The 25168-nt window shown below is 33.0% G+C and overlaps 1 protein-coding gene across 1 annotated transcript; it reads left to right on the top strand.

The window, feature by feature from the left end:
- The first annotated feature begins 364 nt into the window (after positions 1-364).
- Positions 365-24793, top strand: tubgcp3 (tubulin, gamma complex associated protein 3). Its single transcript, XM_051116474.1, has 22 exons — positions 365-606; positions 1359-1466; positions 2481-2548; positions 2677-2760; positions 2870-3081; positions 4505-4677; positions 5502-5614; positions 8092-8217; positions 10418-10486; positions 10785-10917; positions 11083-11249; positions 13738-13848; positions 15519-15627; positions 16757-16946; positions 17075-17210; positions 17290-17358; positions 18991-19126; positions 19235-19323; positions 19415-19546; positions 19645-19785; positions 20220-20336; positions 23076-24793. The coding sequence occupies exons 1-22, from the start codon at positions 531-533 to the stop codon at positions 23235-23237; spliced, it is 2721 nt and encodes a 906-aa protein (XP_050972431.1). The 5' UTR covers positions 365-530; the 3' UTR covers positions 23238-24793.
- Positions 24794-25168: the final 375 nt, after the last annotated feature.

Below are 25168 nucleotides of genomic sequence, written 5' to 3'. Positions count from 1 at the left end.
TTGTAATTACTGAGTCAAATTATTGTGGAGTTTTCTATTCAAATTAGTTTTTTTTTTTTTGTTTTATTATATGATTTTCGTTATTATAATTATTATTATTTATGAACTTGTTTATGTCCTGTGCACCATTTATACATGTATCAAAGCTTACTATTTACCCCTTCACAGTTAGTAGTAAAAGACAACATTTTTGTTATTAATGGATTCCAACAATCAAATGTATTATTATTATTATTATTATTATTATTATTATTATTATTCACGTTCGACATGTTTATTATGTTTTGCGCTTGTGTTTTGGGGAGGAACTTTTCCCGGAGTCTTATTTTATAGCCGGCTGTTTTTTCGCTGCGCACCGCTGTTGTGTTTTCCGTTGAGTGTCCGACTGTGGGCGCTTTTCGGCGGGTTCCGTTAAAATGGCGCTGTTGTTGCCAGGAGCTGAACCCCAGCAGATAAAAAAAAGCGACAGCGGTTAAAAACGCACCGCGGACTAATTTTGCTCGCACGGAGGGTAATATTATACGTGCACAATGGCGGCGCTTGATCAGAAATCACCCAATGTGCTTCTGCAGAATTTGTGCTGTAAGATCACGGGCAAGAGTGAAGGTAAAGACACACATCTCATTCTGTCACACAGCAGCTAAAACATCATTAGTATGTGCAGTGATAGACAATGCAGTGAGTTTGGTTAAAAAGGACAATGTGATGTGATGTGATATTGTGTTTGATGGAGCGTCAGATCAACAGCGATGAGATGCTGTAAGAGGACAGGCTGGGAAAACATCAGGGAGATGCTGGATAAAACAGGGCCCCTGTTTCAAATGGCCCTTCATGTCGACAAAGACCGTGATGCTTTAAGTTCAAGCTGTTATATCATATTTTATCAGCTCTTTGGTGCTGTCATATTTCAACTGTATGCATGAATTAAACTCTTATCTGGAGGAAACGCATCTCAGAGTCCACAAGAGACCTAAACAGATCATAAACAGGCATTTCACTTTATTGTTGGACGTGAGAGACTGTAGAAACAGCAGACATACGATCCCAGAATATGATCCCTGCTTTCAGTTTACAAAAGAGGAGCTAGTGCATGTATGTATAATCAGATGCCATTTTCACTCTATAGATAGGTAGATCTGTTATTAAAGTGAAATGTGTCATGTGGATGGGTATGGAAATGTGTTTTTGTGCTTCCTATTATTGGTACAGCTTGACCAGCTTTAAAGAAAAAAAATAGCTGATTTTTATACTTTTTAGAGGTCTTAACCTTTTAAATAATGATGACCAGTTCTTTAGATCCTTTATAATATGGTAATGCGTGCATCTGTTGTTTGTGTATCTTCTGTCATTGTTCTCAGCTGATGTAGCCCATCAGTTCCAGTATGCAGTGCGAGTCATTGGAAGTAATTACGCACCCACAATTGAACGTGATGAGTTTCTGGTGTCTGAGAAGATTAAAAAAGAATGTGAGTAATCTGAAACCTCGTCTTAACTTTATTCAAAAGCAGTTATGTATTTAGGAGGCTCTGGAGAAATGTTGATTGGGGTAGTTCCCAAATTTAAATTTGCCCTGCCAATACAAATATGAGATTTTATTTTTAAAAGCATATTTTTGTGTCAGTAAGAAATATGTTTATCATTAAACTTCTGTGACCCTGGACCACAAAACCAGTCTTAAGTAGCTTGGGTAAATTTGTAGCAATAGCCAACAATACATTATATGGGTCAAAATGATTGATTTTTCTTTTCTGCCAAAAATCATTAGGATATTAAGTAAAGATCATGAAGATATTTTGTAGATTTCCTATCATAAATACATCAAAATATATCAAAACAAAATTTTTGATTAGTAATATGCATTGCTAAGAACTTCATTTGGACAACAGGTGATTTTTCTCAATATTTAGATTTTTAAAATTTATTGTATTTATTTATTTATTTATTTGTAGTTGTATTTCGGCCAAATATTGTCCTATCATACGAAACCGTACATCAATGGAAAGCTTATTGTAAACCTGGGATGTGATTATCAAATAGCATTTTGAAAGACGTATATAATTGTTATTTTTTTGTGAAATAATATTGTATATTATTAAATTATTGTATACAATTCATGAATGTATTTTTATTAAGACTATCTTATCTAAATCTTATTATTCTTGAGTTTGCCTTGAATGTATGTAGCTTGTGATGCTAAAATGGCATAAAATGGTAAATAAATAAATAAACAGCACAATTTAACAAACACAGAAGAAACAAAACATTACGTATCAATTTTGCATTTTGGTTACTGGTCAAATAAACATACAAATAATGAGTTATGTAAAAATTAGTGTTGGTCAATCTATAGTGCAATACTGCCCCAATAGTGCTAGTGACAGTTTTGTCAATCGTTTCTAAACTCATCAGGCCATTCTTTAAAACTTCTGGTTTATGCGTTTCAGATGCAAGATAACATTTTCTTTTCTTATTTATTGTAGTGTTAAAACAAAGACGGGAAGCAGATGCTGCCCTTTTCTCTGAGTTGCACAGAAAGCTTCAGACCCAGGTCAGCATTGAACTCATCACCAACCTATTCTTATTATTTCCAAGTTATAAGTGATGCATATAGATTAGACATAATAGACGGCATATGGTATGATTATATATGCTGATTGATTTGTTTCTGGTTAACAGGGTGTATTGAAACATAGATGGTCCATCTTATACCTCCTGCTCAGCCTCTGTGAGGACCCGAGGAAGCCGTCTAACCGTGTTCCTGTATGAAATGTTTCTCCAGTTATTCTGTATATTTTACACAATAACGTGATGAAAATCATTTTACATTATGTATATGGACAGAGATAATAATCTTCATTCTTCTCTACAGGTGTGCAGTTATGGACCTCTGCTTGCCCAGGCTTTGCCCCGTGATGTCCACTCCACCCCGTTCTACTACGCCCGTCCCCAGAGCCTCCCGCTCAGCTACCCAGAGCGCTCAGCGACCGCCCATAACTCCAGCATGGCTACCAGTGGCATCAGCAGTATGGGAGTGTTTTCGATCAATGGGCCTGGGCCGACTCCTCCGTCTCTGCTCACGGGGTGAGTGACAGTGATGGACTGACTTCAATAAATGCTGTTTTCTATACCGTGAAAGCATACAATGACCATGGGCTGGCAAGAGCAAAAAAGGCCAAAAATAGTACCACAGAAGTCACATATACCACGCTGCACCAACTTAGGTATCAGTAATGCCAGGCAATACTCATAGCTTTTTTGTGACAGTGAAATTGATGTTTTTTTGGTCAGATCTGGGTGTCATTTGGGTTTTGGCTGTTGTCAAACTAAGGCTGTATGAATTATTCTTCATGTTTAATGGAAGAAAATGATTCATACAGGTTTTGAACATTATTTACACTGAGAAAATGTCTTCAAATTTAATTTTCATGTTGAACAGCTGCAACATATTTGATCAAAAATACAGTAAAAAATATTGTAAACTATTATTACAATTTAAAATGAAAACTGTTTTCTGTTTTAGTGTATTTTAAAATGTAATGTAGTCCTGAAATCTGAATTTTTACTAGTTATACTTTAGTCTTCAGTGTCATGTGATCAGAAATCGCTGTAATATCTCTAAAGACAGAGAAATTTTGCAGATGTAGCATTTAGAGATCAATGTCTGTTTTAAGGGTAGAATTTGATTACAGTCCATTAAGAATGGTTTAATTTCATTGTTTCTGGTTTGTTTCAGTGCAAGTATTTACATAGCTTTTTTTTTTGTCATGTCCCATGTGAAGTGGTTTTTATCTCACATGCACAATGCACAGTCTACACCCAACACGACTAATATTGCCCCCATTATATCCATTGAAACCGTTTATATTGTAAGCAGCTGTTGCATCACATTGCAATGCATGCTATGTTTTATAAAAGTTATTTATTTTGAATTGTTTTATTGTGCTTCATATGCTTTAGCCCAGCAACAGCCTATGACACATCATATGGGCTTATTGTCTCCCTGTCTCTTTTATAGCAATTTTTTTTAGTAATGCAGCTGTCGTATCTGTGGTATGTTTAATTGAACTGCCGTGCACTCATCTATTATTAATGCAGCTGTCTAGCACCTGCAGCACTTAAGATATTTTAAATATGGTCATGTACTCCAAGCCCTGAATTAATTGATTACTGGATCCATTTCACAGTAAATCTGTCGAACCAACAACATTATTAAAGTGTCTGAACCTCAGTTTCATTATTTGTTTAATGCTCACCATTACGAGGTAATTGGTGAATTCCCACAGGTATTGCTAATGGGCAACAATGACGAGTTTAAAAAAAAATCAGGTTTGAGGTGAAAATATATTTAGCGAAATGGCAATGTAAACTTTTTCTTTTTTTTGACTACCCTTCTGGAGTTTGACCGTCTGTAATAGATTTTAGCTTTTAAATGATGAAGTGCAGATGTTTTCATATAAACTTAAGTGTATTTATAGTAAACTTCTGCCGCTTATGTGATTTTCAGACCTGGACCTCAAGCTGTTGGAGAGTCTATGAGAGGGTCTCGTCTAGCCTGGACTCTTCCAGTCTCCAGTTCACCGTCTGGGGCAGCTGCTGCCCCTCGTCCCCCCAGTGGACCCTCTTCCAGTCCTGCACCCAAACTGCCACAGAGACAGAGACGGGATGGAGATGGCAGTGGTGAGTGTCTCAAGGAAATGGTCAGGATGGGTGATTATATGTGACCCTGGACCACAAAACCAGTCATAAGGGTCAGTTTTTCCAAACTGAGATTTATACATCATCTGAAAGCTGAATAAATAATCTTTCCACTGATGTATGGTTTGTTAGGACAGGACAATATTCGGCCGAGAGACAACTATTTGAAATCTAGAATCTGAGGGTGCAAAAAAATCAAAATACTGAGAAAATCACCTTTAAAGTTGTCCAAATACAGTTCTTAACAATGCATATTATTAGTCAAAAATTAACTTTTTATATATTTACAGTAGGAATTTTACAAAATATCTTCATGGAACATGATCTTTACTTAATATCCTAATGATTTTTTGGCATAAAACAAAAATCAATAATTTTGACCCATACGCTGTATTTTTGGCTATTGCTACAAATATACCCCAGCGACTGAAGACTGGTTTCGTGGTCCAGGGTCACATATACTAACATAATTAAGAATAGTATTTTATAACTAAACTAAAACTACACCAGTGACAGGGGCATGGAAGTTTTGTGCAGTAAATGCCATAAATGTTTCACTCTGTAAACAAACCCTTGTCACATTTTACAGAATCTTTTTCAGTTGAGTTAATTGTCCTTTACATTTGATTTTCATCATTTAGATGAAGAGATATTTCCTTCATAAGAAAGCAGTATTTCAGAGGTGTTGAAGGTGCAGTTGGCCACATGGCACCTTTCTCTGACAGATATATGAGTGTGACCTTCACAGCACTTTAATTTAAATTCTCCCTTTTCACTGTATTTTTGTATCTCCTCTTCTGGCCCAGCTGAGATCGGGGAGGCTGCTCTCGTCCGAGACATTCTTTATGTTTTCCAGGGAATAGATGGAAAGTTCATCAAGATGTGCAGCCCAGAAAACTGCTACAAAATTGATTCAAAGGTGATTCTTTTAGCTGTATCTTCCATTCATTCTGGTCTTGTCTTTCTCTCTTTGATTTTTGGTGCTCGCTTGCTCACATGCAGACTGTATAACTGTAGTAATTAAGCTGTTTACTGTTGCCGTGCAATATACAGGAACAATCAAATACATTTTTTGTAAGGTGCTTGTCACATTTCGAACCGCTGCCATAGATTGGAACATAGATGTATTTGTAAAAAGATTTATTTTTCAGATAAATTCTATTTCAGAATGTTTTGTTTTTTTACATTTCTGTCCATCAAAGAAAACTGGAAAAATGTACAAAGTTGCCCTCTAATATGTGACCCTGGACCACAAAACCAGTCTTAAGTCGCTGGGGTATATTTGTAAAAATTATTGATTTTTCTTTTATGGCAAAGATCAATAAGAAATTAAGTAAAGATCATGTTCCATGAAGATATTTTGTAAAATTCCTACTGTAAATATCAAACTTAATTTTTGATTAGTAATATGCATTGCTAAGAACTTAATTTAGACAAATTTTAGAGGTGATTTTCTCAATATTTTGATTTTTTTGCACCCTCAGATTCCATATATTGAAATAGTTGTATCTCGGCCAAATATTGTTCCATACATCAATGGAAAGCTTAGATATTCAGCTTTCTGGTGATGTATAAATTGAAAAATTGACCCATATGACTGGTTTTGTGGTCCAGGGTCACATATATTTAGCAGCAACTGTTTGTAACATTGATTATAAGAAATGTTTCTTAAGCAGCAAATCAGCATATTAGAATGATTTCTAAATGATCATGTGACTGAAGACTGGAGTAATGATGCTAAAAATCCAGCTTTGCCATCACAGAAATAAATTGCATTTTAAAACATGTTAAAACAAGAAACCATTTCAGAGACTTTAAATATTTTTTTAAAAAGTATACCAACTCCAAACTTTTCAACGATAGTTTATATTAGCTTAAAATGATAAATGAAGAAATATTGTGGCAAGGCTGTTGTTTAATTATGAATATATTGTGAATTTTACAAGAATATGTTCATAAGTATTAGCTTGCTGTGTTCTTGTAAAACAGGCTTTTAATGACCTCATTTAAATGGCACCACAAATAAAACCCTAATGAAATTTTATTTAATCATAATGAACAGCGAATCAAGTCACTCAGCCATTTATAATGACTGTGTTGTGAAGTAAATCAACAAAGCAAGTGTAAGATTCCGATTTCAGAACCTTTGCTAGTTTTTTATGTTCTTCGTTTATTTGCTTAACAGCACAAACACTTCAGACTGAGATGCTGGGAATAAATTACGAGCAGAATCTTCTAGCAAAGCGCTTCTTATAAAGTACTTGTAATATGAGTTCTTATTAAACAAACGTAAATAGAGGCACCTGTATTCGCTTTTGTAAGTGCATAATGGGAAATATAGAAGCATTGATCTCATCATCAGCTGTTTCTGTCTGGCTACAGCTCACGTGGCCTCATGAATCCATTTGAGCCAAGCAGCTCCCAAGGCCTTTTCCTTTTTTATGTTTTTTAAATTCCTGGCAGACGGTGACCGTGAATCAAAGTTGATTGATCAGGTGTCTTTTTTAAGTGATACTTTTAAAATGGTGCATCTAGTTGTTTGGAAAAGAACAATGTGCTTTTTATGTCCAGTGAGGTGTGCTGGATAAGTAGGCACTCTGATGGGCCAGAGCTGTTTGTGTTCGTTCTGGACGTGACGTATATAGTGCTCAAACCATTAGAGCACAGATGAATGCTTGAAGACGTCTCATAAATCCTGAAAATCAAACTCAATGTCAGTGTCACTTTTTATGCATTATGTGTTTGTATAAAGCATAGAATCAATCTTAAGATGAGGGCGTTTCTTGAAATTTAGCCAGAAGGCATTAGTTTAATTAATCCAGCTAATTTATGAATCATTGTTTTATGAACCTCATTTTTTGCATATTTTGATAAGAAATCAGCCATTCCTAATGGTATTCAGTCTGAGATTTGCTGTAGCCTTTTTGTGTTTGTCTCACTCATGGGAAGAAAAGTAAAAGAACTGGTTGTCTGTTTAGTAACCGTTTGCTTTGAAGGACTCTTGGTGACCTTTACAAGTGAACGCTTAATCAAAGGCTTAAATAGGCCTTTTATTAAAAGCTATCAAATAGTTTCTCTGTTGAATGGAACAGATGTCGCTCACAAAGACCCAAAATAAGTGAAAATCGAGATTAGCCAAAGCCATTTCTTCAGACTGATGAGATGTCTTTGCCATTGTGTCACAAGGGCAGATTACATACTGGCCAGTTCACAGACAGCCTACACTAAAACACACTCTGGTTTCCCACACTTTTCTTTCCTACAGCAGATATTTGAGTTTCATTTTTTAAAAAATAAATACATTTCAGTTATTTTATCTATAGTCTGTTATAATGGGATCATAAACTTTTATTCTGTATGTTGTGAGAAAGTAAATAACTATGTTTTGTCCTGTAGGTGCCATTGTGTAAGTCTCTGAGAGACACTAGCAGCAGGCTGGCAGAGCTTGGCTGGCTCCACAATAAGATTAGAAAATATACAGATTCCCACAGCCTGGATCGAGCCTTTGGCCTAGTCGGACAGGTAGGAAATGTGACAGGACTGGAAATGAACACTGTATGCAACCTTAAACCCTACACAAATCTTATAATGCAAGATTATACATTTTTTTGGAAAGAAGTTAATACTTTTATTCAGTAAAGATGCATTAAAATGATCAAAAGTAACAGTAGAGACTACTACATTTTTACCGTATTTCCATTGCAAATAAATTCTGTTCTTTTGAACTTTCTATTCATCAAAGAATCCTCATGTTTAACTGTTTTCACATTGACAATAATAAGAAATGCTTTTTGAGCAGCAAATCAGCATATTAGAATGATTTCTGAAGAATCATCTGTCATTTAAGACTGGAGTAATTATTGTGAAAATTCAGCTTTGCATCACAGGGATAGATTTATGGAAGCCCATTGAATAAAAAAAGGTAATTGCAGCTTATCTCACAATTTAGGTGTTTTTTTTTTTTTCTCTCTCACAATTGCAAGTTTACATTGCAATTCTGACTTTTTTTTTTTTTTTTTTTTTTTTTTTTTCCCAGAGTTGTGAGATATAAACCCTCAATTGCAAGTAATAAAGTCAGAATTGCGAGATATAAACAGGCGATTTTGACCTCTTTTCTTAGAGTTGTGTGATATAAACTTGGAATTGTGAGAAATAAAGTCAGAATTAGTTAAAAAAAAAAAAAAAAGTAATAGATTTAAAATGCATTTATTTTATACTAAGTATAGTTCAAGTCTATCAGCATATTTACTGACATATCGCTCCAGACTTACTAATGTAAAAATACTTTATAAGTAAATAAGTAATTTCTTAATATTTCTACACATTTCTTAATAGTAAGCCTAAAATGTTTTAATGTCAATATTTATGATGATTGTATGATCATTAAATAATATCGGTCTTTAAATGCTAAATATTTCAAGTGTACATAAAGTATACTTGCAATAGTTCCACTTTAGCATAATTAAATACTATAAGTATATGTTTAGTTGGACTTAGCACAATTAAAGTGCGTTAAGTACAAATTAGTTGTTCCAGTTTAGCAGACTTTAAATGTCAGTTTAGTACACTAGTACACAATTGCAGGGTATTTTTATTAAGTACATATGTAAATGTATTTGTAGTATGCTTAAAATGAAATAAATGCATTTTAAATACATTTTAGTATATTTATTTTTCACTGGGGTAAACTCAAAATTGTGAGACATAAAATCAGAATTGCGAGATATGAACAGGGAATTCTGACTTTTATTAGAATTGTGTGATATAAACTCAGAATTGTGAGAAATAAAGTCAGAATTGCGAGATATAAACTCAGTTGCAAGAAATAGTCAAAATTGCGAGATATAAACAGGTAATTCTGACTTTTCTTAGAATTGTGTGATATAAACTCGCAATTGTGAGAAATAAATACTTTTTCTCAGAATTGCGTTTATATCAGAATTGCAAGATAAGAAGAGGGAATTCTGACTTTTCTTAGAATTGTATGATATAAACTTGGAGTTGTGAGTCAGAATTGCGAGGAAAAAGTCAGAATTGTGAGATATAAACTGGAATTGTGAAATTGTGAGTTATAAAGTCCAGTTCTGAGGGAAAAAGACTGATATTTTTTCAGAATTGCAAGTTTATATTTCAAAATTCTGACTTAATGACTCACAGTTATGTGTTCTAAAGTCAGAATTACAAACAAATCTCACATTTCTGACACTTTTCTCGCAATTTCAAGATCACATCTTCCAATTTAAACTTGTTTTTCTCAAAATTGTGTGATGCAAACTCACAATTCTGAGAAAAGTCACAATTGCAAGATATAAACTCACAGTTCTGGCTTTTATTTCCTCAAAATTGTGAGTCTGGCAATAGTTACTTTTTTCTCTGAGAAAAGTCAGAATTGCGAGATGTGATCCTGTAATTGCAAGAATTCAGGTTTGTGAGATACAAAGTCACAATTACCCTTTATTATTTATTCAGTGGCAGAAATGGGCTTTTTACTTTTTTTTTAATGTTAAAATAGAAAAAAAATATTTATAAATTCTTTTTAAAAAGTTATTTATAAATTCTAAGAATATTTTACAATATTACTGTTTTTACTGTATTTTTAACCAAATAAAAACATTAAAAATTAATCCCAAACTTTTGAATGGTAGTTTGTAGTCAGGAATAATTGAGGAAGTTCACACTCTATAATTTTAGTAACACTTTTGCTTGCTGTTTTTATTTTTAGAGTTTTTGTGCTGCATTGCATCAAGAGCTGAAGGAATACTACAGACTGTTGTCTGTACTTCATGCACAGGTGAGTATGGGACACCACTTAATGCCCTGGGGAAAATGTGTGTTTGACCCTGAAACATTCGTTTGCTCAACCCTGAATTTTCCACTGTTTTTTCCAATTTTCCAATCTGCAAGATAATATAGTTAAGTTTAATCAAACTGACACAAAGCCTTGACCAGTTTTATACCCTGTCTGAAATAAAATACGTTTCTGACCGTTGCATTAAAAGCCATTTGTGAAAAGCACACTGAAGATTGAGAACCAGCACCATTTCAGTGGAAAAGGGGTAACTGACATGTAAATGTGTAAATGTGTTTAGCTCCAGGTGGAAGACGATCAGGGTGTAAACGTGAGTGTGGACAGCAGTCTGACTCTGAGGAGACTTCTGGTGTGGACTTACGACCCCAAGGTTCGGCTGAAAACACTGGCCGCACTGGTGGACTACTGCCAAGGTTAGTGGTGGTACATGTCTGATAAGATACAATCTGCAACACAGTACATTTAAAATGTAGTCAGCCTTAACATCAGACTCCTGATCATATTTCACAGTACAAAGGTGCATTTAGTGCAAAGAGTTTTGATTTTAGATATCTCGCTCACCCATGTTTCTCTCTCAGGGCGTAAAGGAGGAGAGTTGGCCTCAGCTGTACATGCCTATGGAAAGACGGGTGACCCTCACATGAGAGCGTTGATCCAGCACATCCTTGGTCTGGTGTCCCACCCTATTCTTAACTTCCTGTATCGCTGGATCTATGACGGGGAGCTCGAGGATACATACCATGAGGTCAGGACTCACACACAAACACTGCTTGTCTTTGCAAAGTCACTCCCAGATGCTTGTTAAAACTTGCTGTATGTGTCCAGACTGTAATTCATTGCTTGAGCAATTACTTCAACATCAGCAAACTGCAAAACTATGTAGTCTAATCCTTACTCAGTGCCTGTCATGTAGGCCTGGGCTAAATAATCAGAATTGTATGATTTTGCTGGCTGTTTAGATTAGGTGAGTATCTCAGTGATTATAGTTGACTTTTTAATTGGGACATTAAGTGTTGTGAAGAGTGCATCATTTGATTAATGTGCTTCGTATCTTAGGTGTAAAGACAGATTTTCTTTTTTAATAGTGTCTCTAATTTAAATGTCATAGGTGGGGGGCAAAAAAAAATGTTTGATTCAGTTCAGATGTTGCAGTCCAGTGTTATTGTAGGATTATTTCAGTACTATTATAGTTATTATTTCAATTTAGATTTAGCTTTTATTTGCATATTTTCAGTCTTCATTTTAATTTTACAAATGTAATGCTTTTGTCATTTTTATTTTTTTATATTTCTAATTTCTAATTTCTATTTCAGGTTTAGTACTTTAGTATTGTTTGTGTACTATAATAGTACTTATTCATATTTTGATTGAGCTTTCATTTTTGTATTTTTCAGTTGCTATTATTTTTTTTTTTGGGCACTTTTTGTGTTGTTTTCTAATTTTTATTAGCTTTATATTATTTTTATATTTTCAGTCTTCATTTTAATTTTACTAATTTTATGCTTTTGTAATTTTTATTCGTTTTTGTTTTTTTGAGTATTTTTGTTTAGCGTTAATTAATTTCTAATTTAGGTTTAGTACTTAAACGTTAGTATTGTTTTATACTATTATAGTATATTAATATTTTGATTGAGCTTTTATTTTTGTATTTTCAGTTTCTATTTATTTATTTATTTATTCAGTTTTGTAATTTTATTAGCTTTATTTTATTTTTATATTTTTAGTCTCCATTTTAATTTTACTAATGTTATGCTTTTGTAATTTTTATTAGTTCTTATTTCTTTAATATTTTTTTAGTATTGTTTGTATGCTATTATAGTATTTATTCATATTTTGATTGAGCTTTCATTTTTATATTTTCAGTTTCTATTTATTTTTGTAATTTTAGTGTTTGTCATTTTTATTAGCTTTACCTTATTTTTATATTTTCAGTCTTCATTTTAGTTTTACTCTTTTGTTATGCTTTTGGAATTTTTTTTTTAATATTTCTGTTTAGCTTTAATTAATTTCTATTTCAATGTTTTCAGTTTCTTTTTTTTCGTAATTTTGTTGTTTTGTAATTTGTATTAGCTTCATGTTTATATTTTCAGTCTTCATTTTAATTTTACTAATTTTGTTATGCTTTTGGAATTTTTATTTGTTTTATGTTTTAATATTTCTGTTTAGCTTTAATCAGTGTATGTTTTAGGTTTAGTACTTCTATTGTTTGTGTACTATTATGGTATTCATTAATATTTTGAGCTTTCATATCTATATTTTCAGTTTCCATTTTTTATTTTTATTTTGTTTTTATTTCTGGTTTAGTTTTAATACTTCAACTTACTTTTATTCCACACTTAATCAGTACTAAGGTAATAATTAAATTTAAAAGAAATTAAACTTTATTGGTCTTTGTTCCACCATGCAATGGAAGCCGAGCTCAGGCCAGTGTCTTCAGATTGACTCAGTTGACTTGTGCACTGTTGTGTGTCTGAGAAAACAGCTGCACTTGAGTGTGATTTAGTGTTCCAGACACCGTGAACCACAGTCTCCTACACACAGACACCCAGATGAGGACAGATGAGGGTGCGCTAATGGGCCCGTCTCCTTCCACTTCCTCTATGGCCTTCTGTCTCGCATTCCCTCCACTATCACTCTCACATCTACTTCTCCTTGTCCTCCACCATTACCAAATAGTGCCAATGAATCTTTCTTTACTTAGTCTATGCCCACTCAACTAAGTCTGAAGTCGTCGGGCGTAGAAGAGTTATCGCCCAATCAGATTCCCCTCCGCGCGGGCACCAATCAGACGCTCCTGCCTGTAATCACAGGATTTAATCTCGCCCTTGCTGAAGTGTAACAGGCTTTTTCACAATGTAAGCAGTGTTGAGGGTGGAGGTGACGGAGAGGGTTATATCACTAATGTACCCATCGACGCCGCTCTCCTCACGGGCCAAGGGTTTACGAGCGCCTCGTTTACGCTCGGCATCGTTATTCTTGGCAGTAGTCATTTTAATAGTTGCCGCTTTGAAAGTACTGATGTGCTCTTCTGCTTTTGTTCCCTCCATCTGTGTAATTACTACAGAAAGGTCATTTGTTGTGTTACAGCAATAGTTGATGGAGCTGATGGAGGTTATTTGTTTGTCTTTGAGCTGCAGTGATGTGTCATCGTTGTTGTGGTAGCGTAAGAACTTTCTTAAAACAAACCCCCCAAAAAACGTTAAAAACTCCTGATTATTGAAACCTCTGTTCAGTTCTTCGTAGCCTCAGACCCAACAGTGAAGACGGACAGACTGTGGCATGACAAGTACTCTCTGAGGAAGAGTATGATACCCTCCTTCATCACCATGGATCAAGCCAGGAAGGTACCGCACTTATATAATGATAGTACATCATGTACTTGCATTTCATAGTGCATCATGTATTTTACATTGACTTACGCTGAGTTAAAATCTCTGATTGTATATTGTAGATGTTATTGGTCTATGAACGAGACCTTTATGTGTTTTATAGAAATGTGATCTGTGTTTGCCTATGTAGAACTTGCCACCACAGTGCTAGTTTGTTATGGGTGGTTACTTGATAGTTGCTAATCAGCACTAGTCAAGAGAGTAAGAGTGAAAATTTCAAGATTCTGAATCTGATCCTTTAAAAATGACTTTGGACCCCTGTCAATGTAAGTCTTAGGAACATATATGGAAGATAAAATGAGAATACATATATACACACATACATGCAAAAAATGTGATTAAATGAACACGCAAATAATGTTTATTATAAAACAATTAACACACTTTAAAGTTTTTACATATAAAATATAAAGTGTAATATATTAAATTTAATTTACGAAACATACATTATTATTCTGATCAGTTTCTTATAAATATATTATGTCTATGGTCTTAATATGTTTATGATTATATTATCTAAAATTAATTAATATAATATTGTAATTCTATAATATATAATGTATATAATATATTTCATAATATTGTATTGTATAATATAATTATATTATATAATATGACAATATTATAGAACAAATAAATATTTAAATGTATATAGTATTATATATAATATATAATATATAATATGAAAATGTTATAGAACAAAAAAAACTTATTTAAATATAATTATAACATGCATTGCACAGTAAATAGTATACTTATAATACATATTAAAAAATGTATAATATTTACATTGTTATATTGTAATATTTTTCTTATATTATTCCTGTGTCATACCATATTTGTTAGACAAATATTTTAAAAACAAAATATTTTTCTTTTCGTTTAATATTTTATAATGTATTTCTATTATAATATGGGCACAACAAATATTGTGGAACAAAAAAAATATTTAAATATAATTATATCATGTACACTGCACAATAAATAATATGCTTAAGTTATAATACATATAAAAATACAATGTATGATATTTTGTATAGAATATACACTTTTATTGTAAAATGATTCTTATATTATTCCTATGTCATACAATATTTGTTAGACAAATATTTATAAACGAAATATTTTTCTTTTCATTTAATATTTTATAATATTATTTCTATTATAATATGGGGACAACAAATATTGTAGAACAAAAAATAATTTTTATTTAAATATAATTATATTATAATGTACACTGCACAGTAATATACTTATAATACATATTAAAAATATGATGTATAATATTTTGTGTAAAATATACATTTTTAATTAAACATTTAAAATTGTAAGTCAAAAATTGTAAAAGTACTTAAAAAAATTACATTTTTATTTATTATACATTATTATATATAGATGATTATTTATTACAGTATTTACTGATATTTGTTAATGTTAGTTAATAAAAATAGTCGTTCATTGTTTGTTTGAATTTTCCACAGGCAAGCACTACTCACACGTTTTTTTGTTTTTGTTTTTTTTTTTCAATTTGGTTGTTTAATGCAAGACATTAACTAATAGTGATTAATTTTCAGACTAAAATGAGCCCATAATGATGTGATTTCTTTCTGTCTGTTCTTCTCCAGGTGCTACTCATTGGCAAATCCATCAACTTCCTACATCAGGTATGCCACGACAGGACGCCGCCGGGAAAGATCATGCCCGCCTCCAAATCCACCGACTCTCCCAAAGATGGTGAGCTAGCGCTAATGCAGTCGCTTAAAATAGCTGCATTTATGCTGCCTAATGCGATATTTGTGGCCGTAATGGCAGCTAATATTTAAATAACCTGCTGAAAGCAAGGGATGGAGAAAGAGGAGAGAGGATTGATCTGTTGTGGAGGAAAGTGCTGTTTTTGACCGCCTGTCTGTGGTGTAGTTGTCCATATCGACGCTGGCTGTATTTAACGTCTTTGCTAGCATGGCTAATCAATGCTCTTAGCCTCTAGCGCACATCTCTGTCCTTCAATGGGATTCTAGAAGGTTCTTTATTTTTTTCTGGTGTTTGGTCCTTCTCTTTCCTTCTCTGCATTGACTTAGTGTTGTACTTTTTCTGACCTTAAGGCTTTTTGTTCTTTACATGTATATCCTTTGTATAACCTTGCTAACACTTTATTTTTTGGAAAATCTTTTGGAATCTCTTTCATGGTTACCATAATTTTGTAATACTTTTTTAACAGTCATGGTGATTATAGTTTCTATTTTCTATATATTTGTTTTATTTTTATTTTTTTCTTTACATCTAATCTTAGTTTTAGTTGGTTTCAATATTGGATTTAATCATTTTAATATTTTTTTCAGGTTTTTAGTCCTTTAAGTGTTTCTTTACCTATAGTGTTATTTACATATAAAATTAGTAAAATCATTTTCATTTATGTACACAAAAATCACAACTAAAGGAAATAATTTGCTGCTTGGTGGTTGGAAAACAAGATAATGAGTGTTTGTTGACTACAAAACTATTTCATTTTCTGTTGTTAATTTTATTTTAGTTTTTTCAATCCCTCATTCTAGTTTCATTTTATTTTTTCCATTATTTATTTATTTATGTATTTATTTATGAGTTTTGTGTTAGTTCTACTTTTTAGTATAACCCTGGTCACATTTGCATGTGAAAATGTCAGCTTGCAGTAAATTTCTGGCAGTGTTTTTCACAAGCTTTTGCCAGAATAGTTTATTTTCATTTTGAACCTTTTTTTCTTGCTCTGCCTCATTTTTCCTCTTCACTTTTTCTTCGTTTACCACTCGTATTTCCACTCGCCCTTTTTCCCCCCTCTGTCTCATGTTCTTGCTTTTATTTAACACCCTCTGTATCTCTTTCTCAGCGGCAGAGTTGTTCACTGATCTGGAAGGGGCCTTTCAGAGTAAGATTGATGCTGCATACTTCGAGACTAGTAAGTATCTGTTGGATGTGTTGAATAAAAACTACCAGCTGCTGGAGCATCTTCAGGCCATGAGGAGATACCTGCTGCTGGGCCAGGGAGATTTCATCCGGCATCTAATGGACCTCCTCAAGTAAGTCTGTGTGTGACATCTCTGTGTTCAGTTTGATGTGAGTGTGCTTGATTTTACTTTTGATTTATAACAAATCTTTCTTGTTTCTTGGAGTCATCAGTCTCTCTTTATCTCTTGCTTTCTCTCAGGCCGGAGCTGGCGAGGGCTGCCACCACTCTTTACCAACACAATCTAACTGGTATCCTGGAGACTGCTGTCAGGGCAACCAATGCCCAGTTTGACAGTCCTGAGATACTAAAGAGGCTTGACGTCCGGCTGCTGGAGGTACTTAGAAGGGACTGAGTACAAAAAAGATGAAAACAAAACAAAAGCCTACTGATAGTAAATTCCATGTTTTGTCCAGGTGTCTCCTGGGGACACTGGTTGGGATGTCTTCAGTTTGGACTATCACGTAGAGGGGCCCATTGCCACGGTAATTAAACACAATCTTTCTTATAGCGTAAGCCCATTCCTTCTTTTTTCACATCAGCGCAGGCCACTGTTTTTGTTTAAAAACATAAAGTTTTGACTATTTTACAGTGCCTTTTTTCTTGTTTTATGTTGCAGCCTTATCTTAAACTGCTTTAAATTACTTTTTTTCACATGAATCTACACTATGCGTGCACTGTAATGACAAAGCACAAAACAGGTTTGTAACAACTTTACGAATTTATTAGAAATAAAAAACTGAAATGATTCCATTGCGTAAGTATTCATACCCTTTTCTGGGACACTTGAAATTTAGCTTAGGAGCACTCACATCTTTTGTAGATGTTACTAAACTTCAAGTTGAGTTAAACTGTGGCAAATTCATTTGAATGAGTATGATTTGGAAAGGCGCACTCCTCTCAGAAAAGGTCTGGCAGCTGAAAATGCATGTAAGAGTAAAAACCAAGCCTCGAGGTCAGAAAAACTGCCTGTAGAGCTCAGAAACAGGCTTGCGTCAAGGCACAGATCTGACCCTAAGCACACAGCAAGTGTGGCGTATAGACAACTCTGTGAATGTCCTTGAGTGGCCCAGCCACAGCCTGGGCTTGAACGTAATTATATATTCCTTGCGAAACCTGAAAATGTCTGCCAGCCCCCATCCAAGTTGACAGAGCTTGACAGGTGAAGAATGGCAGATAATTGCCAATTGCAGGTGTTTATTGCTTCATACCCAAAAGACTTGAGGCTGTAAAGGTGCTTAAGCTAAAGTTCAGAGTACATAAGGGTATGAATACTTATGAAATGTGCTCACAAATCAGTTTTTGCTTTGTCATTATGGTGTATGGAGTGTAAATTGATGTGGGGGAAAAAGTCATTTAAAGCAGTTTAACATAAGGCTGCAACATAACAAAACGTGGGGAAAAAAAATGAAGGGGGTTTGAATACTTTTGTAAGGTACTGTCTAAGCTTATTTTCCACCGGGTCAAAAATGACTCAATGCAAAAATAATTTGTAGAGCTGCTTTGTTTTGTTGTTGTTTTGTTGTTGTTGTTGTTGTTGTTGTTTTTGATTTGCTTTTTTTTTTTTTTTTTTAAGTGTTAGAATGTAATCTATTCCGCCACTAAATAAAAATAAAAAAGGTAATTGCGACTTTTTATCTTAGAATTCGAACTTTTTTTCCCCTTGCAATTGCGAGTTTACATCTCACAATTTTTTTCCCAAATTGTCGCAATTGCGTGTTAAAAAGTCAGACTTGCGAGATGTAAACTCACAATTCTGACTTTTCTCGGAGCTTATATAGCAATTGTGAGTTTATAGCTCACAATTCAGAGAAAATAATATTGAACTGCAAGTTTAATTGTGGGATTAAAAAAACTTTTTTTTTTTTTTTTTTTATATTCAGTGGTGAATAAAGGCTTCTGTAGTAATCTGTCAATCTTTCATACTGTACATTATGATGTTATGCAGCCTAAATTACCTTGTAAAATTATCTTTAAGATTATTTCTAATTTATTTAGACAAAATAGTGCAGAATTTTAATATCATTTAAAATATTTATCAGCTTTTCAAAATGGGACCAGAATGTTTATATCTGTGCATCCCTAACCACATTGTTTACCATACCTGTCTGTGTCAGGTGTTCACCCGTGAATGTATGAGCCACTATCTGCGAGTATTTAACTTCCTGTGGAGAGCAAAAAGAATGGAGTACATCCTCACGGACATCTGGAAGGGTCAAATGTGTAACGCCAAACTGCTGAAGAGCATGCCGGGTAAGTGTTCAATCGGTTTGATGTAATAAAACCAGCATAAAGTGTTTGCGAGATTCTCATTCTCAGCAGACAAGATCAGATAAGATGTGTGCCTCTGTATTTGCACAGAGCTCTCTGGTGTGCTGCACCAATGTCACGTTCTGGCCTCCGAGATGGTTCACTTCATCCATCAGATGCAGTATTACATCACATTTGAGGTGCGTCCCTCTGTACGCTTGTCTTTTTTCCTGTTTCTCCTTCCAACATCTGAGCTGTATTATTTATCATATTGTGCATCTGTCATTTTAGGTATTGGAATGCTCTTGGGATGAGTTGTGGAATAAGGTCCAGCAGGCTCAGGATCTGGATCACATTATAGCAGCTCACGACGTTTTCTTGGACACAATTATTTCTCGCTGCCTGCTGGATGTGAACAACAGGGTACGATGCACTTACACTGGGTGATTGTGTACCGGTGGCAATCCCTCGTACTTGTCCTCATTTTCTGTAGCTCTGTTGTCCTCTGTGTGTGTTTGCAGTCTCTGTTGAATCAGTTGCGCGCAGTGTTTGATCAGATCATTGAGTTCCAGAATGCTCAGGACACACTGTACCGCTCCGCTCTAGAAGAGCTGCAGCTACGCATCCAATTTGAGGATAAGAAGAGACGGAGGGAAGAAATGGTATGTGAAGACAATAAATCAAATCAGTGCTTTTCCACACATTTAGTGCAAGTTGAATAGGTAATATTACATTCGTTGTGCTTTCATACTGTACACTGTATTTTCACTCATTTTGACAAGTGAAATCAGAACATTTAACAGCTACTGATATTTTTTTGTGACCATGAAACTGTGTCCGTCACTGTAAAGGCGTCTGATTATCTCCATGGACAGAGAATTATGTTTCACTCCTTTATTTGACTCCTGAAAGTGGCCATTAGTAAAGGTATAAGCTAAAAACGAGATTGGCTGCTCCTTTTACAGGGACGGTGTTTGTTTTCTATTGCAATTGATTTTTCTTTTTCTCTCGTGTCAGCTAAAGTGCTGTAAACAAATGTGTGTGAGCGTGTGTCTTTTTCTGTGTTTGTTTATAGCTTTGTTTCTGTGCGTTTCAGGGAGAGTGGGGTGTAACAGCGGAGCAAGAGGCTGAGGAGAACAGACGTGTGCAGGAGTTTAAAGACACCATACCAAAAATGTGCTCTCAGCTCAGATTACTTACACACTTCTATCAGGTATCCTACAAAACCCTTTCATATGCTTTAATATGCTCGACTAATAAACCCCTATCATTTCATGTATGCATGAAAAAGTGCTGAACTAGCAGGTATCAGCATGAAAGAACGTGCTTAATGGTGTTTAGTAGAGCATTTTATGCTGATCCACATAATGGTCAAACACTTAATGTGAATCTTATACAATTACAGCAGATTGTGGTTTACATTCGCTGCATATCATTCTTGATAATACTAGATAATAATGTAGAATGAACATTGATCATGTTTATATGAACACAGTTTTCTGATTAAACCCCGTATTCTGGTTAACTCTTTATTCTGGGAAGTCATTTATATGCTTTAGAGCTATTTGAATATTCTTATAATGTAAAAGTAATCGGTATATTTTGAATAAGCTAAGACATGTTCATTTTTCTCACTATAATCTTGTAGAAATACTGGAGATACAAACACATAATTGCAATATGTGCAAACTTCATTATTATCAGAGTTGTCATGTAAACTCTTTTGTGTCTTTTCAGTATACTAATGTCTTTACAATTATTGATAATTATTTTTATTATGACTGATATTATTGTTTATCAATTTGTATGCTTAAAGAAGTTTTAAAAATGAACTATGTACACTACCAGTCAAAAGTTTTTGAACAGTAAGATTTTTAATGTTTTTTTTTAAAGAAGTCTCTTCTGCTCACCAAGTCTGCATTTATTTGATTCAAAGTACAGCAAAAACAAATTTATGTATTTTTACTATTTAAAATAACTGTTTTCTATTTAAATATTTTTAAAATGTTATTTATTCCCGTGATCAAAGCTAAATTTTCAGCGTCATTATTCCAGTCTTCAGTGTCGTATGATCCTTCATAAAATCTTCTTTTTAATTTCTTATTATTATCAATATTTAAAACAATTGAGTTTTTCAGGATTCTTTAATGAATAAAAAGATCCAAAGATCAGCATTTATTTGAAATAAAAAGCTTGACATTATACACTATACCATTCAAAAGCTTGGAGTCTATTTTTATATATATATATATATATATATATATATATATATATATATATATATATATATATATATATATATATATATATATATATATATATATATATATATATATATATATACACACACATTTTTATTGTTTCTTTTTTTTTGTTTTTTTGTTTTTTAAGAAATTAATACTTTTTTTCACCAAGGATGTATTAAGTTAATAATTAAAAGTTTATTAAAAGTTAATAATAAATAATTTACATTGTTATAAAATATTTATATTTTGAATAAACCCTGTACTTTTTAAACTTATTTATGAAAGAATCCTGAAAAAAAAAAAATATCACAGGTTCCAAAAAATATTTGGCAGCACAACTGTTGATATTATCCAACATTGATCATTCTAATAATAAATCGACATATTAAAATGATTTCTGAAGGATCATGTGACACTTAAGACTGGAGTAACAGCTGATAAAAATTCAGCTTTTCATCACAGGAATAAATTCTATTTTAAAGTATGTTAAAATAAAAAACATTATTTTATATTGTAAAAACATTTTGCAATATTGCTGTTTTTTTTCTATATTTTTAATCAAATAAATGCAGCCTTGATGAGCATAAGAGACTTCTTTAAAGACTATTACAAGTCTTACTGACCCCAAACTTTTAAACGGTTGTGTGTATGTATGTGTGTGTGTATATATGTGTATATATATATATATATATATATATATATATATATATATATATATATATATATATGTATATATATATATATATATGTATATGTATATGTATATATATATATATATATATATATATATATATGTATATATATATGTATATATATATATATATATATATATATATATATATGTATATATATATATATATATATATATATATATATATATATATATATATATATATATATATATATATATATATATATATATATATATATATATATTATATATTTTTTTTTATTTATTTGTTTTAAATTGTATTTAGCAAGGATGCTTTAAAATGATAAAGACATTTATAATGTTACAAAATATTTCTGTTTCAGATTAATGCTGTTCTTCTGAACTTTCTATTTATCAAAGAAACATAATAAACAATAATAATAATAATAAAGCATATCAGAATATTAGAATGATTTTGAGGGATCATGTGACTTGATAATGATACTAAAAATTCAGCTTTGGAATCACGTGAACAATCTTTTTGAAATATATTCAAATAGAAAACCGTTCTAGTAAAAATGTTTTAAAATTGTACTGTTTTTGCTGTACATCAAATAAATAAAATAAATGCAGGCCTGGTGAACAAAAGAGACTTCGTAAAAAACAATCTTACTGTTCAAAAAATTTTGACCGATAGTGTATATATTTTTAAAAAAAATGTTTTGCTCAAAAATGTGTAGAATACAGTAGTTTTATATTTTGTTATTAATAAAGTCTTAAAAGATGAATATTTTTGAAAACCTATTTTTGAAAATTCTACTGTATGTTAAAACAGATGAACAAAAGTTTTTGAAAACTGTTAAACAAACCTGACCTAAAAATGGTTTACTACTTGAAATAAGTACTGTACAGTTCATGTACTTTATAAGCTTGAATATCAATTTCATACAAAACCAAGAGAAAGAAATATGTGAACTCATTGTCTAATAAGCTCAGTTTTGTACAAACAAGCATCTGAAGCTCATATAATCTTGTGATATTTCTTTCTCTTTAGGGCATAGTGCAGGAGTTTCTGCGGCTGCTAATGACAAGCTCTGATGAGAGTCTTCAGTTCCTCAGTTTCCGCCTGGACTTCAACGAGCATTACAAGGCCCGTGATCCGCGCCTGCGGCCCTCGCTAGGGGCCACTAGAGGGAGACGAAGCTCCAACATCTGACCTTGCGGACTTTGGGAAAGTTAATGTTTTGTGGTTGCTGTCAAGAGACTGTTTATTAATAGGGCTACTCAGAACTTTTCTGGCGCTCTGTAAGAAACTCATATAACAGGGAAACTGTTTATAGGATATCCTATTTCAATGTCATCGCCAAATTATTTCAGTCACACACAATCAACTATCTAGTGGTTTTACAGTGTAATTGTCAGTAGCACAAGGTCGCAGGTCTGTTGTGGGTTTCTTTTTCGTTTTTCTTCAGTTAATGTGTGAATATTAATTGTTTTTGTATAAATTTGTGTTTGTGTTTACATTTTTGTTAATATTTAAGTCTGTTTGATATTTACATTTCTTGAGTTTCTTCTAGTGCCCTTTTGTTTTGTTTTTCAATTCAAAGCGAGTTTGTCTTAAAGTCTCCTGGTGTCAAAGACAAAAACAAAAAAACAGACAAATCTGATTGGCTGTGAAGTCAGTCAATTTCTCTGGTGCTTTTTATGTCATCCTTTGGTTCTGGATCGGTGTTGAAGGAACCGTTTTCCTCTTGAGTCCATTTTCATGATTACATATATTTTGTTGTTAAGTTTGTAATTATACAGGCTGTGACCTTTGTACTGCGTGTAAAAAAGAGAAACCTTAAATGTCAAGCAGTTCTTTAATTTATATGAATGGACCTGTTAAATTCATGCACTTAAATGAACTACATGACCTCTGTAAGATCCTGTAAACTCACCTCATTTCGTACATGTAAAATCAATTACCCACAATGCTGTGTGATCTTATCGAGCCTCAGGTTGATGCTGTGAGGACAAAGTTACTATAATTCTGAAGTATTGGATCATTATGGGCAAGATTATAGATTACTGTTGTAGTGTTTATCCCTTGTCTCTCCCATGTTCATGAAATGTATTGATGGAAGTGGCTTGGTAAAGCAGGTAAAAATCCGTCTCGCCCTTCTCCCCTGTAGTGCGCACTTATGTGGTGAAGATGAAAACTGACTGAATTGGAAATGATACTGAGGTGTCACTGCAGCTGTTTTTATTGGTCTTTTAATGTGAGGGTGAAGCAGAGTAAAATGATTGTCCATTAAAGGGTTTGAAACTCTTTCTGCACTGTATAGCACATGTGTACAAAGCAGAATTCAAAATGAGTAAAAATCCTGTCATTCTTTTCTCGAACAAATAAACCTTTTTATATAAAATAAAAATGAGGTCACTTTATATTTCCTTTCGGTTTTAAAAGTAAATTCGAAGTGCTAGTATCAATAAAGATGTTCTTCAAAATTAAACCATGTAAGCAGGATATTTTATCACTTAAATGAGTTTTTAGACTTATTGAAGATGGTTAACTATTGAACAAAACTGTGATAACTGCGTTATCTGAAAGCCTTTGTGAATTGCTATATTTGAGTTTGTTGCACTTCAGGCTTTCTGCTTTTATTGCCTTATAATTACAACTGCAATAAAACACGAAACTATACAGCTGAAAAGATAATTGTAATAAAAAGCTTGGTTAGTTGTAATGGATTGCCATTGTAAATTTATGTACCACTGATGTAAATTTTATTTAGTAAATTGCATATATTACAATGTTTACAATATATGCTTATGCTTATGGTATTACATTTTATTTTATGGGTGTCTGTGTGTGAGCGAAAAGGCGAGAGAGAGAGACCTACTAGAAATGTCTAATAAATTATCTATCATAAAATTACCCTTCCTTGGAGAGTAGAAAGATTAAAACGCATCAAATGTCTGCATTCCCCTGCCATATCCTGTTAGAATGGTGATTTTTGGCCTGTCCCGAAATGGCATTGTCTCAACCTTCCTGACTGAATCTTCCAGTTATTCTCAAACAATATCATATGTTTGACAACATATAGAATTCATACTCAGTTGATTATAGTAACTATTTTTAATTACTGAGATATGTGTAATGGG

The sequence above is a fragment of the Labeo rohita genome, chromosome 1 (genome assembly GCF_022985175.1).
Source record: "Labeo rohita strain BAU-BD-2019 chromosome 1, IGBB_LRoh.1.0, whole genome shotgun sequence".
In the NCBI taxonomy this organism is placed as follows: domain Eukaryota; kingdom Metazoa; phylum Chordata; class Actinopteri; order Cypriniformes; family Cyprinidae; genus Labeo; species Labeo rohita.
The sequence above is the reverse complement of the archived record's forward strand: the minus strand, read 5'-3'. Positions and strand labels throughout refer to the sequence as shown.

What these genes read in the sequence shown, in the direction of transcription:
- tubgcp3 (XM_051116474.1), top strand. Translation starts at nt 531, where the DNA reads ATGGCGGCGCTTGATCAGAAATCACCCAATGTGCTTCTGCAGAATTTG. An exon ending in TGTCTGTACTTCATGCACAG is followed by an intron (nt 10,487 to 10,784) that starts GTGAGTATGGGA and finishes AAATGTGTTTAG; the next exon opens with CTCCAGGTGGAAGACGATCA. An exon ending in TTGACGTCCGGCTGCTGGAG is followed by an intron (nt 17,211 to 17,289) that starts GTACTTAGAAGG and finishes TGTTTTGTCCAG; the next exon opens with GTGTCTCCTGGGGACACTGG.